Source organism: Aulonocara stuartgranti (genome assembly GCF_965226115.1).
Source record: "Aulonocara stuartgranti genome assembly, chromosome: 1".
In the NCBI taxonomy this organism is placed as follows: Eukaryota; Metazoa; Chordata; class Actinopteri; order Cichliformes; family Cichlidae; genus Aulonocara; species Aulonocara stuartgranti.
In genome coordinates, this window is record NC_138939.1 from 36,664,222 (window position 1) to 36,678,186 (window position 13,965).

The following is a 13,965-nucleotide window of genomic DNA, read 5'->3' on the forward strand; positions in this document are numbered from 1 at the left end:
CTGTGGTCGGAGGAGGTTGAGGAAGAGCCGCTCTAGAGTCTTCATAAGATGTGACGTCAGTGCCACCGGTCGGAAGTCATTCAGCTCATTGGGCCGGTTCCTTTTAGGGACCGGGACGATGCAGGATGTCTTCCATAGGGCGGGCACTCTCCCCAGTCGCAGACTGAGGTTGAAGACTCGTTGTAGCGGCTCCCCAAGTTCAGCAGCACACGCCTTAAGCATCCTAGGACACACCTTGTCTGGGCCTGCTGCCTTTCTGGGGCGAAGCTTCCTCAGTTGCCTCCTGACCTGATCCACTGTGACACTGGGAGATGTTTGGGAGGAGGGGAGGGGGGGAGATGTCTTGCTGCTGAGAGAGGGATTGGAGGAGGGGGGTGTCATGGTGTCAGGAAGGGGGGAAGCGAGGGAGGCAGGAGAGTGGGGAGAGGACTCTGTAGTGAAGGTGAGGGTGAGGGTGGGGGGGTTGTGGGCTGGTCAAACCTGTTGAAGGAGTTGTTGAGTTCGTTTGCCTTCTCCACAGTCCCCCCCACTGTGCTTTTCTTGGTGTTGTGGCCTGTGATGGTTTTCACACCATTTCAGACCTCCCTCATATTGTTCCTCTCCAACTTCTGCTCCACCTTCCTCCTGTAGGTGTCCTTTGCTTCCCTCAGGCAGTGTTTCACCTCCCGCTGTGCTGCTTTCATCTCCTCCTTCACTTTGCTCCTGAAAGCGTGCCCTGGAAAATGCCCTGGAAAATGCACTGAAACGGAAATATTCAAACATCACATTTTAAGAGTGCCAAATGATTTCATTAAATAATTACTAATTCAATATTTTTAAATAAAATTGTAAATAATTAAATATTTAAAACTGTAATTACTGAATAAATTATTTCAATTTTTAATTAATCCATGCTACATTTAGTTATTTACAGATGTATTTAATTAATTGAGTTTGGCACTCGCGTGTAATTTTTTAGCCCCAAACCATGCAAATGCTTAAAATACCATGATTTATATAACAATGTGTCATGATACGATGCAGCACTGGCAGTCGACAAGTCAGACTACGCCGAGTGGCCTCTCAAGTCTGGATTAAAGGGGAGGGTTGTGTCAGGAAGATCATCCAGCACAAAATGGTCAGTGCTGTTAGCCAACAGCGTGTCAGTGGAAACTAATGTTAAATGTTAAAGTTAAATGAACTTCCAATAAACAGCTACCCTACTAGGATGTAAAAGTTGACCGAATGTTTGTCCACGCTACAGTTAGATTTAGGTTTTATTTTGTTTTACTTCAATTAAATTTTTCTATTTGTTTGCATGAAATAGAATCTAACAGTATTATCACTTGAACATTTTTCATGTGTGTTTGCTTCGGGGACTCCATCCTCATATTAAACCTTCTTGATAACTGTCACATTGGAACATCCTAACTTTATTTAAATATGTGCTTGCCAATATGAACAAACTACTGAAAATAAAGAAGCACCATTACTCTTTTTGTCATAAACATTTATTTATGGTCATTTTTTTACATTATGAGGCACTGCAGAAAAATATAAAGCAAATATTTTCCAGTCTACACAGAAACACCTTCATTACTGAATTATTTACTACAGTGTTCTCATCCTGTTGACTAAACTCCAGCTGACGTCAGCCGGCTCTGAGGGGAGTGTTTTCTTTTTTTAAAAACAAATGTGGAGAGCATTGCAGTGATTTGTCTTAGTTTGTTAGTTAAAACAGAATAACGTGGCTGGAAATCAAATTATAAAAAGAAAATTTTCTTTCAACAAAATTATATTAAAGAGTAACAAAAACAGATAAACAACATGTTCTGTTCTGCAGCTGTACACATGCCAAAGAGCACTTGCTGAAAAGGCAACAGTTGCATTTCCTGTTACAGTTGTTTTGATCAAGGCTCTGAGTCGCCGTCTCCCACCTCCAATGGGAACACGATGAGGTCCGACACACTGCCCCACTTTCTCAGCTGGACTGTGCACATATCTGCTGGTAGTACTTCCTCAGCATCTCCAGCTGAGCAGAGCGTACTAGGATGTGCGGTCGAACAGATGCCAGCTTCTGACAGGCCTCGTCTGGAGTCCAGCAGTGTAACTGTCAGCAGGAAAGCAAACGGTCAACACAGCAAACCTGTCGCTTGATGCCTGAGCGACTCATCAGCCATGAGCATGTTTCATACAGTCACCACTCTGGAATATTGACTTAAACACTCTGTGGTTCAGTGCATGTGGAGGTAAACGGGTCAAAAACGGAGTTAAATGTGGCATGTGTTTTATCTGAAATGACCATGAGATTATATTTACATACAAATACTTTAAAGGTAAGTACGCTGGAATAAGAGGGTAAAAAGTCAGGGTTTTTTCAGGAAACAAAGAAATATATTACATTGTAATTTAGCAGTATGCTGTACTGTTCAGGGAGAGGGCCATATTATGAAGCGGATTAACCTCGGCCAGTTTCTGGGTATTTTACAGGAAAGGAGACACAGCTTACAGTGTAAGTAATTTTAAATACACTGTAAGTTAAAAAGAACAACTGAATAACAGAAAATCCATCATGTACACAGTGTAACAAAATAAGGATGTAAAAAGGGAAGGTTAAGTCACTCAACATTTACAGCCGTCAACACAAAAACTGCATCAAAAATATTGTTTTTCTGCAAAATTACCAGCTAATTACACACCACTTAAAACAGGCTCTGAAACTGAAACGATGTCATCTCATTGGAAGACCACTTTGTGTTCAAGTAGTAATAAAAAACGAAACAAACAAGAAAACACCCACAAATATTTCTGAAAATGTTTTGTTTTGTTTTTTAAATTTCAAATATTGTATAACGAGACAAAACTGCAAACATGAACGCAGATTGTAACAAACTGAATCCTTTCATCGAACCACCAAACAAACACACTGGTCCTCTCTGTGCACACACGTGGCAGCACTGCTGCTGTCATTGTGTTCATGTTTAACAAAATAAACTGCAGACATGAGTGTGACTCTGTCACTGAGCTAACAGCTGATCCCTCAGCATGTTTGTGCTCTCTGCTCATGCTGCCTTCATATTCAGTCATTCTCAGCTTTTTAAAGAACTTCAAAGACAAACTGCATGACATTTCTTCAAGTGGCCCCCAGGCTGCAAATATGAGACCCTGACTTAAAATAAGTTATGCAATACTCAAAATTACCTACAGTATAAATTGTGTCTCCTTTCCTCTAAAATACATGCAGGATAGGCACGTTTAGGCCACTCTGTAATATTGCCTGCTCCACAAAAAGTAACACGTACTTAGGACGTAAATACAGGGAAATATTGTTTGTTTTGCTGCTAAATTACCAGGAAATTACACAGTACTTAAAAGTACTTAAAAATACTTAAAAGTACTTAAAAGTACTTAAAAGTGCTTAAAAGTACTTAAAAGTGCTTAAAAGTACTTAAAAGTACTTAAAAGTGCTTAAAAGTACTTAAAAGTACTTAAAAGTGCTTAAAAATACTTAAAAGTACTTAAAAGTACTTAAAAGTGCTTAAAAGTACTTAAAAGTACTTAAAAGTGCTTAAAAGTGCTTAAAAGTGCTTAAAAGTGCTTATGCGCTGCTCAGATTTTATAGCAGTATAATTATTTGCTTCCTGTAAAAAACGGATTTGTTGCCACCTTATTCTTATTTGTTCAAAATTATCCAACATAACAAATGTAAATTTATTATTATATTTATTATTTATTTCTTTATTTTTTATCCGCTCTTTATGCTTTATCTTGCGTTACCATGAAAAGTGGGATGTTCTTCTCTCCACTCGGTTTTTGTGCTGTCTGCAGTTCAAACAGCAGGTGGCAGTCTGAATGCATCATACTGACCCGTATGAGGTAGGCGGCAGCTAATGTGGCGCTCCGGGAACGTCCAGCCTTGCAGTGCACGTACACACTGGTTCCCTGCTCTTTATGCTGCAGTGCAAACTCCACGCCTCTGTGGAGGTTCTCCATGCTGGGGACACCAGTCAGGTCCACAGTGCTAAGCCTGAGCTGCTCCACACCAGCAGCCTGCCACTCCTGCACCAGCACCGCAACAATAAATGACACAGTGGCACTGTTAGGGTTTGAACTTCTATCACACATCAGTATTTAACTCATCTTGCATATGCATGACAGCACAGGGTCATTTCAAATATGAGCAGGGCGATTAAACTGCACGTTAACTTTTTTTTTTTTTGGCCTGTCCCGTTTGGCTCTTTTGCCATCAGAATTGTTGTCTAAAGGTGAAGAAAGATGCCCAACGGATTTACTTTACCGAATTGACCATCCCAGCCTTGCCGTAATGGTCCATTTGATTCACCTTTTATTGTTTATTTTATTTTCACTTACTGAATACGGGACAGAATTAACTGGGGGAAAGAAGGGGAGAAAGAAAGAGGGAAAGAGAAACAGCTGAGAAGAGGGACGGGGGAGAAGGGCAAAAAACATAAACCAACAGAACGGGCAGAGAAAAAAAAAATGCATATATCAATCACCTGGGTCACCTGCTGAGAAAGAAAAAAGAAAACAAGCAGAAGAGAACAAGAGTAATAGAATAAACAACATCACAATGATATATGGGAATATGACAGTAAATACTAAATATTAAACATTATTGTGCAGCATATAAGATCAACAGAACACAGTGTGCTTTGAGGTAGGAGCCAAAAAGGGTGTAGTTTGTGGGTGTGATCACCCGTGTGTACACCTGTGAGCATGGACGCGCTTGTTTTTTGTTTTTTAAAAGGTTCCTTCATGTAATAATCTGCTAGAGGGTGTGGGGGGGCCACAGCCCCGTCCTCCAGGGCATGAAGCAGGTATGGAGGAGATCAAAACTCCAGACATCCAGAGGCCCCCAGAACACAAGAGACCAAGGAAGACCAACAGAGGGGCAGCTGCGCCACTGTCCCAGAAAGAGCTGAGGAGAGTCCCAGATGAGGGCTCACTCAGCAGCCGCGGAGCAGAAGCCAGGGGGGGTTGCAGTGACGCGCCCGTGAGCTCCGCCGGCAGCCAGCTGTGCCTGAGTGACCGAGCCCCAGGCCGAGAGGCCGGGGGCACCCCACCTCCGAAGTGGCCCGAGCGAGCCCCAGGCTCCAGGCCCCGATAAGCGGCCGCCAAGGAGTGAGCCAGTGTGTACCTGGACGCCCATCCCCGGACACAAAGAACCACCAACGCACCGATGTCTGAGGGAGTCCGCCACTGGCAGGGGAAGTGGTGGTAGGGGGAGATAGGCCTCCATACCTTGGAGGGCCTGAGATGTCCCCAGAGAGGTGGCGCCTGACACCCAACCTGACATATAGACACAGAAATACAGGCACACACAGATACAAACATCCATTCCCACCCTCGTGCTCTCATATACACTTACTCCACACACAACCAACGTGGAGACAGACATAAAGAGACGCTGTACACACGATCACACTCCCCAAGCGTACTCTACAAACCGGGTCTAGGTACCCTTGCCCCTGGAGGGGGGAACTGCACCCAGACCCAGGTGGTGTTACCCTTTTCCCTGCGGTGGGGGGAGGCAGACCGCCCCGACTCCGCAGCAGCAGGAAGGCCCCACACTCCAGACCGCAGTCGGACGGCCAACTCCTCCTCCTAGCCCCCCCGCTCCAGCAGGTCGCAGAGAATGGGGGTGAGAGAAGACTCCAAACCTCCCTCCACCCGCTCATTGTAGTGTTGATGCATGTGTGTTCTAAGGTGCATTTAAAACCCAGGAGGGCATGGAGCTACCTGCCAGAGAGCAGCAAGTAAGCGCATGGTCCCTCCTGCTAGGTTGATCATGTTAATGGTGTTTATTCAAGGGTGCAGAGGAGATTATTATTATTAAAGACAACAAATGAAATAACGAAAAGTAGAAGTGGAAAAATTTGCGTTAACGGTAATAAAATCAAAAAAAGAAATACTAACTAAAACTGTACTGAATGTTCACAAAACTAACTAAAATTAACTGGATTTATAGCAGAATGTGTTTGGTTGCATTGATGTGTGCGTGCCCTGCTGTAGTGAAATTAAGGTAGTACGTTAGTCGAGTCGTCTGTGTTGCTGCTCCGTTCACGCGCAGAATCAGGTCAGGAAAAGTCGGGAGACAGCGCCAGAATAGAATTGAGGATGATTTTAATATGACTGTTTTGTAGACATAACAAGAGTCTTGTAGTGGAGAGGGACGTAATGTCCTCCTGAGACCCAGAGAATAAGAAAAAACAGGGAGAAAATATTTTCGTTTTTTCTTTTTTCTTTTTTTTCTTTTTTCTTTTAAATGAATCAAGTGTTATTAAAATAACAATCTCATAAGATGAAGATCAGGGACCAACCCAGAAGTCACTGACACTTCACTAGCTGTAAACTATTGGTTTAGGAATAAGTGATGGCACTGAACTTTCTATTTCACAAAAGTCAATTTATTTAGGATATCTGAGGAAGTACTGATTTTATTTGGAGACACAAAGGAACATTTGGCACTTCCCTCATCTCACATCTGTTTCATTGTTGCACCCAATCATTCTACAACTGAAATGCCTTGGACTGTTAACCATTTCAGGCAAGTGGAGTGAACCATATTTTGCTAGACTCTCATCAGATTGGGGCTTCCTTTTATTGATCTTTGGAGAGAAGTCTTCATTACTGGTATTATTCAGGTCTTGTTCACATGTTTGTCCCAGGTTTCTCAGCCAAGAGGAGCTTAAACTCCAGATACTGTGAGTTCCTTTCACACATTGAGATCACTGATAACTCTCAGCAACGACGTGATCTCGTAGAAACAATTAGGTGTTATGGATTCAACTATAATTGCGACTCTTATTTTTTACTTTACTGGAAAAGATTTCTGCATTTTACCCATATTTTAGTTTTAACTCAAAATCAAAATTCCAGATTCTACTACAGGTTGGTTTTGCACCAGATAGGATGACAGATTTCAGGTGGCCCTGTGTCTTTCTCTATTACATCTGCCACTGCATCTCGATAATCTTTGTGTGGCTTTTAGTGGGTCCTGACCCTCTCATATTTTGAAAAATCTATGTTTGAATCTCCCTTAATAATTGTGTTAAGAATTCTCTCCGCCTTGGTCAAAAGTTGGGTATTAGGAAAAAGTGAAATAAATATAAATATAAAGTCCCAATGTGTAGAGCACACATTAATAAATTAGTCATGTTCCCTGTGAAAGTAAATGAGCCTAATTCTTAAAGACCCCTGAAATTATTTACTAGATGTTTATTTTTTGAATAAAATAAAAATCTGAGTTTAACAAAACATTTTAATTGTAAATATCAAGCTTACCTTTCTTTCTTCCATAAAATGTGCTTGTGGGCACGCCAGCCATTTTGAAAAGGTGGGAAAAACAATTGGCAAGGCCACACCCCCACACATGGGATATAATTTTAAAGGTACTGTTGTCCTCTCGGTGCGGCAAGAGTTAATAGTTATTAGTCTCAACACCCAAGGATAACCAGAAGAGCATGATTGATATGATGGAACTGAGATTTTGTTACACTTAACTTTTGCAAAACACAAATAAAACTAAATTGAAACTAAGGATTTTCAGAAAATAAAAACTAAACTAAACTAGCAAAGAATTGGTAAAAACTAATTACAACTGGCAAAAAATTGAAAATCTGGAGTCGAAACTAAATAAAAAATAAAACCTAATGAAAATGGCGAAACGTTTAAAACCCTGGTGCAGAGATTGGCAAATCTGACCAGGAACGTTATAAAATGGATTGTCAGAACAGTCAGCGTTAAAGCCACATTTGACAGTCCATACTAGGATGGCATTGGACATCTTGGGGGTGGAAAGGGGTTGGTGTGACCAAGGTGTGGTTTGGCTTGTTGTATGTATATTTGAGATCATATGGCTCTGGATGGACCGGTTACCAGGGCATGGAAGGAGGACAGACTCATTAAAGGAGGAGAAGGCATTTCCTGGGATTGGAGATCCTCTGGGTGAGTGGTTGATTAAAAGCATGCATAAAATAGAAGTTATCTGTTGTTATTGATTGGTAATTGATTGATAATTGGCCACATTTACAGCTGTATTGACTTGTTGTGGACGTAGTCGACTTCAGGTTTAAACACTCTAATTAACAGGTTGAAAATAGTGACATTAAAGGAAGAGTATGCAGCGCCACCCTGTCAGACGCCAGTGATGGTGGAGCTCACTGATGAATCAGGTGAGCTGGATTCATGGCTGATTCAAAACTAAGATCCCCCTGCTGTGGTCAGTAAGGGGAGAAAAGGGGGAAATAAAATCAAGAATAAAAGAGGCATTTATAAACGTTTAGGTGTCAAGTGAAACGGGACAAAAGGGGGTGTTTTACTGTTATTTTAATGTCAGCATTATTATTGTATGAGAATCATGCGACAAGCATTGCATCGATGATCATTTATTGAAGCTTTTGACCTTATACTAACATCTGTGTTCCTGTGATTGTTATAACTTCTGATGAATCTTCTATTTACAGGTGTTAGGATAATGATATAATTTTTCATTGCAGGTGTAACCATGATCATTTTCATACATATTGCAACTTGTTGCTCATTGTAGAGTTGTGCTCAAGTTAATAAGGGTTAAAAGCTACAGTCAGCGCGAATGTCTGACTGATCTATTGAGGGGAAAGGCTTCGAGCATAGAAGGCCACACGCGCTTACAAAACATTGATATCATGTTATTCTTTGTGATCTTTTCTTCAATTATGTCTTTAAGGTTAGTTTAAATAGTGGCAGTTAATTAAACGAGATTTATTAAAATATTAAATACCTGAGTCAGAACGTTACACGCGGATCACCTTAAGAGTCTGGGAAACTTTGTAGCTGCCTAACTTTTTTTTTTTGAATGTTCTAGCTCCGTTGATTTGACACATTGGAATGTGTCAAAAAAGGGGGGGAAGGTTGAGCTTTAACATCAAACCAGGATTATTTGAACATTTTATAACTTCATTTGTGTCTTTAATAATTTAGGAATGGTAAAGCTTAAGCTAATAGCGGTCCGAGAAGACGGACCTTTTAGAGAATCAGTGAAAAAGCATAAACTATCACTTTCATGTTTAATCATTACTCATTGAAATGAACTGAATAGCGCTTAGAAGATTTGTTAATTTCTTTGTCTTTTGTTAAAAAGAGGGGTTTCAATAATTTTCAGACACACCTTGCAAATGTGCTTATAACGAGTTGGCACTCGGCCTTTTGAAGGTCAGAAGCTTCGTTCGGCGTGACTGTCCGGACTGATAAAGTGTAGGAAATGCCTTGAGTGCAGAGGGCTAAATGCAAACATGCTTACACACACATAAGATATGATTAGAATAAGTCCCTGGGACATTCTGAATGTTTTAGACCAATTTTGAATCACTAGAAGGTCAGTAGATAACAACATTAGATTATTAGGGTTAGGAAGAGAGGTGTTTTGGTTTTCTGTCTCTTACAGGGAAAGGAACAGACACCAGACGAGGTCACAGAGATGCGAGGATCCTCCGTAGCAGAGTCAGACACAGTGACTGCCGAGACATCAACTGGGTCCAAGGGTCATGGCGCTTGGGCTCCAGCTAGTCACCACAAAAGGATGGATCCCATAAACACAGCAATAACCATGAAGGGGTTGGCGGAAATCCGGGAACACCAGACCAACGAAGTTCGAGAGGCTTTTGGGCAAAAAGGGGGACACCTTCCTGTTCCTTTTTCTGGAGAATACACAGATCGTTGTTTGAAATCGGGGCAGAATAATCCCCTGATCTGTGTTACGACTGAAGGGTTGTCTAACCCCTAAGGTTGAAGAATTAAGAGCAGAGGATCACCCAACTGGACGACACTGGTAGCTGCAGCAATAGAATAAAGGCTGAAAGCAGTGGGAGACAAGGAGAGTGTCATCTGGACCTGCTACTGTTGGAATCATAGTTTTTCTTGCATCTGAATTGCGCAAACACAGAGGTCATCCCACATATGGTTCGCCCCTCAGGGGGACAAAGGACCTCAGGAGTGAGAAGAGATGAACCCGGCCACACTGGGCTACAGGGTGTTTGTGAGGTCATTATTCTAATGACCTCATCAGGGGGAATTGTAAAATTATGATATTATTTTATGCCATGTTATACCCCTAATTAAAGATTGTGAATTATTATGTAGTTTTAGTTTGCATTATTCTCCTGAATTAGAAGAAGCTGATAACTATTGCATTAGTTAAACTGATTTGCATTACATTAAATTGCTGACTTGTTGTGAATGAATGATATTGTTTTATGATGCATTATATTGCTGAGTTATAAGAAATAATGTTCGCAGAAGGTTATTGTCTAATTTGTCTGAGTAGAAGAGAACAGAGTGTGCTGGAGTTTTCTGCCCCATTTCAGCAGGAGCAGATAAACAGGGAGCCAAGGTCGTAGCTTAGGCGCCGTGTGAGAGAAAGCATGTGAATGTTTAGGCTTTGTATGATAAGGTGGAGGCACCAGAGGCTATAAAAGTTTGAGCAATGCTCCACCATTTTGAGATTTTGAGGCTGTCTGCATCAGTGTCCATCTCCCACGTGTGTGATCATTAAATCATCGTTTGACTCAACCCGGCCGGACCAGTGTTGTTATTGTGGTTTTTTCTCTTGTCTCCATCCCCAATATTTTGAACCTTAACACCCTCAATGTCTGTATTTAAAATTGAGAGGTGGGCAACGACGCCAGGGGTGGGGTGTACACCCTGATGGTACTTTGGATTCCGTGTATCGTACCCCAAGATCCTATATGTATGTGTAATGAGAGTGTGAGTAATGTGAATGTCTAAGTTGTGGGATAAAATTGAGGCAGAGGCAGCCAGAAGGGGACGGGGGGGGGGGGGGGGGGGGTAGCCTCCTCTGCACCCTGGTGACATACCCCTACTCCAAGGTCCTGCATGTGTGGGTGGTTGTGGTGGAGCAGGAAGAGGGAGGCAGCTGGAGATGGGGAGGGAAGGAAGGGAGGGGCAAGTGACCCCTCCCTGGGGCCAGCTCCCCCGCTGACCCCAGTAGGCACCCCCATACTCCGCGACCCGCCAGGGAAAGGGGGCCCAGGCCCATCCAGACCAGGGCCCAGTGCAGCAGCGCCTCCCGGCCCCACAGAGCCCGGGACAGTCCACCCAACCCCACCACAGAGAAAACTGCACCCACCCCACCATCCACTCATCTTCCAGACTACATAAGACAATAAACACCCAGGCTGAGATCTTCCTCCACCTCTCCTGTATCTCCCCCTCCTGCAGAGGGAGCTCCTGAGGAGAGGAAAGCTCCTGCAAGATGTGACAATCTCCCCCACCAGTTGAAGAGCCCCCCAGGTGGCTCGATGCACCGGCGGCACCCTGCTCCAGGGCTGGGCCCCCATGCACTGCACGTTAACTTAATAATGGGAACTCAAACGAAGGGAACTCACCTGGGCTGAGTTGCAGAAATATTTGGTCTCGTACTCTTCGTTCATGGTGATCACCCCTCGAACATTTTCTGTTTCCACCAGCTGCAAAAGCAAAAACAGGCCATCAGCTCTCAGAGTTGAAAACTGCAACTGCCACGAGAGCGGCACTCTAAATACTCTTTCTCTCCTTTATTCCATTTTTTATGAGGTCTTGACAAAATATATTTCCAGTCTCCTTCTCTGCTCTTTATGCAAACACTGGTGCATCTCAGAAAATGGCAATATTGTGTAAAAGTTCATTTTTTTCCAAGATTTTTTTTTATTTCATTTTGATGATCACAAAAAACATAAATCTGGTATGTCAAATTATTAGAATATTTCATCTGGAGTCCACAGCCATGAGGAAGACTGCTGACTTACCAGATGCTCAGATGGCAAAATTCAACAACCACCAGAAGCCACCACAGTCACTGCTGCAAAAGCTGTCAGTTCACAGTGTGCAAATATTTATGGGAAGTTGACTAGAAGGGAAAAGTATACACAAACAACACACATGACATGAGAGTTTGCCAAGGAGTAGACTGAAGGTGGTGTCAGTGTCACAATGTACACAGCAAAGGGACCACAGCCATCGACTTCAATAATATCAGCCACTCATAAACAGGCATCTTACCTGAGCTAAGGAGAAAGATGCCTGTGGTCCTTATTCTAATCATGTAACAGGTAATATCCAGTATGTGTAATGTGACAAAAGCACAACGTTCAGTGTGTGTTTCATGGCATTTTTACGCAGCCAACCCAAAGTTGTGGAATGATCTGCCCTTGCACGTTAGACAGGCCTCTTCTCTTTCTGAGTTTAAAAGTTTTCTTAAAACATATTTATTCGCTGAAGCCTTTGGCACTGATTAAAGGGGTTGACTCAATTTGTTTTAATTTATTTTAGTTATTTAATTTATTTTATCTTATTTTTATTTACTTTACTTAGGCCATTTTGCATGTACAGCACTTTGTGAACTCTGGTTTTATGTTAAAGTGCTTTATAAATAAAGGTGGTATGGTATGGTAGCATGTTCCTTGTGTAAGAGTCTTTACATTAATAAGCTGTATTCCTCACAATGAGGAAGGGATGTTTGCCTATCATTTAATAATCAAAAACATTTTAGAAATCAGTCCTACAATTATCCAAAAGCTTCTTTGCTGGGACCAAAATTACTTTTATAAAAGGAAAGCCCTTAGCTCGGGAAAAGGCAATTCAAAAGCTTTTTGGGTGCAAAGTATTCAAACACACAAATAAGTGGCCAAATGTGCATCTGTGGGTGGTGCTGGAGTGGCCACAGTGGCTGTAGGCAGGACGCACTGATGGGGCAACGTGAAGGAAGGGGCGGAGGTACAGAGCAGCAGAACAATAGCAACAGCGGTGTGTGAATTAATGCTAAACATAGTATGAACATTAGTCTTAGTGTTTTTCTACTGATGCACACTGCACTGTGTGCTCTGTCTGACTACTGAAGAAAAACAAACCTAATAAATCATGTTGACCGTCAGAGGTCTGATGATCCAAGAGGACCAACTATGGGCAAAAACTACTGAACTGCGAGACCGTTTCTGTTTCTGATATGTTAGCTTGTTAGATAACTGAGGCGGTGTTACAGCGGTTTCTGCTTCAGCTGGATCGAAGATGGTGAGAATCACCCACAAATCACAATATTCGCTGATTGAGATAATGACCTACTCACTGTGAGTTACTATTTCATAATTGTGGCTTCGCATATTACTGTCTTTACAGCATTTCTTTGAAATTGTACACACACACACCACTACTATAACAACTTGTCAAAACATTTGTTTAGAACAAAGTCAATGCCGCCTCGTTAGCGCAGGCTAGCTCGGCAGCTGGTCTAAAGAGTCGTTAGCGTAGTCGAGCGCTAGCTAGCAGCTTCAGTGTTTGACAGGCGGACCTGTTTGGTCATGGACCTGAACGGCAGCGCTCCGAGGATCACAGTTTCATCCACTCGGTCAAACCACCGTCTCGAGGACACCTTCTCCATGACAACGTTGTAGGCTAACGTGGGGTAGAAGAGCAGCCGTGCTAACACTCCCGACATGGCTGAGCTATTTTCTGACGAGTCGTGTAAGAACTGAATTTGTGCTGTGGAGAGCTCAGCCTCTCATCATTACTCCTCCGTGCTGCTGTGCGGCGTGTGCTTCGCAGCCTTCATCCCACATGCTGTCAGCTTCCTCCTCCTGAAGCACGACTTCCGCCGACTGCTACCCCTTCAACATAAACACACTGACCTTCCATCCATAGATTCAGTCTCAAATCAGAATATTTTTTCTGCTCGACCAGCTGATGTTAAGGTGCAAAGTCGAACATATATAATGAGTACAACAACTTCATATATCACATTTTTTAAAGGACTGTCAGAACTTTTTTTTTTTACACATTAAAATTTAATCTCTCAAAAACTATTCCAAAATAAAAGCCTGATTTGTCACTGCGCTTTCTTATCGTCGAAATAAATCACGGTATCTGCCAAAGATACGTCAGAAAACCTCGCTAGTTAAAATATGAAAACAACAGCCCAGCACTCTGGCGTTTTTA

At 42.4% G+C, this 13,965-nt stretch overlaps 1 protein-coding gene and 1 long non-coding RNA gene across 2 annotated transcripts; one reads left to right on the plus strand and one right to left on the minus strand.

Annotated features, from left to right (window-relative positions):
• Window positions 1–1,474: 1,474 nt before the first annotated feature.
• Window positions 1,475–13,652, minus strand: ptpmt1 (protein tyrosine phosphatase mitochondrial 1). The gene is made up of 4 exons (XM_082517987.1): window positions 13,322–13,652; window positions 11,385–11,465; window positions 3,847–4,038; window positions 1,475–2,089 (listed from the first exon to the last, which is right to left on the minus strand). The coding sequence occupies exons 1-4, from the start codon at window positions 13,466–13,468 to the stop codon at window positions 1,961–1,963; spliced, it is 549 nt and encodes a 182-aa protein (XP_082374113.1). The 5' UTR covers window positions 13,469–13,652; the 3' UTR covers window positions 1,475–1,960.
• On the plus strand, window positions 5,786–10,548 carry LOC309697079. Its single transcript, XR_014273743.1, has 2 exons — window positions 5,786–7,947; window positions 8,092–10,548. It is a non-coding gene; the product is annotated as an uncharacterized lncRNA (long non-coding RNA).
• Window positions 13,653–13,965: the final 313 nt, after the last annotated feature.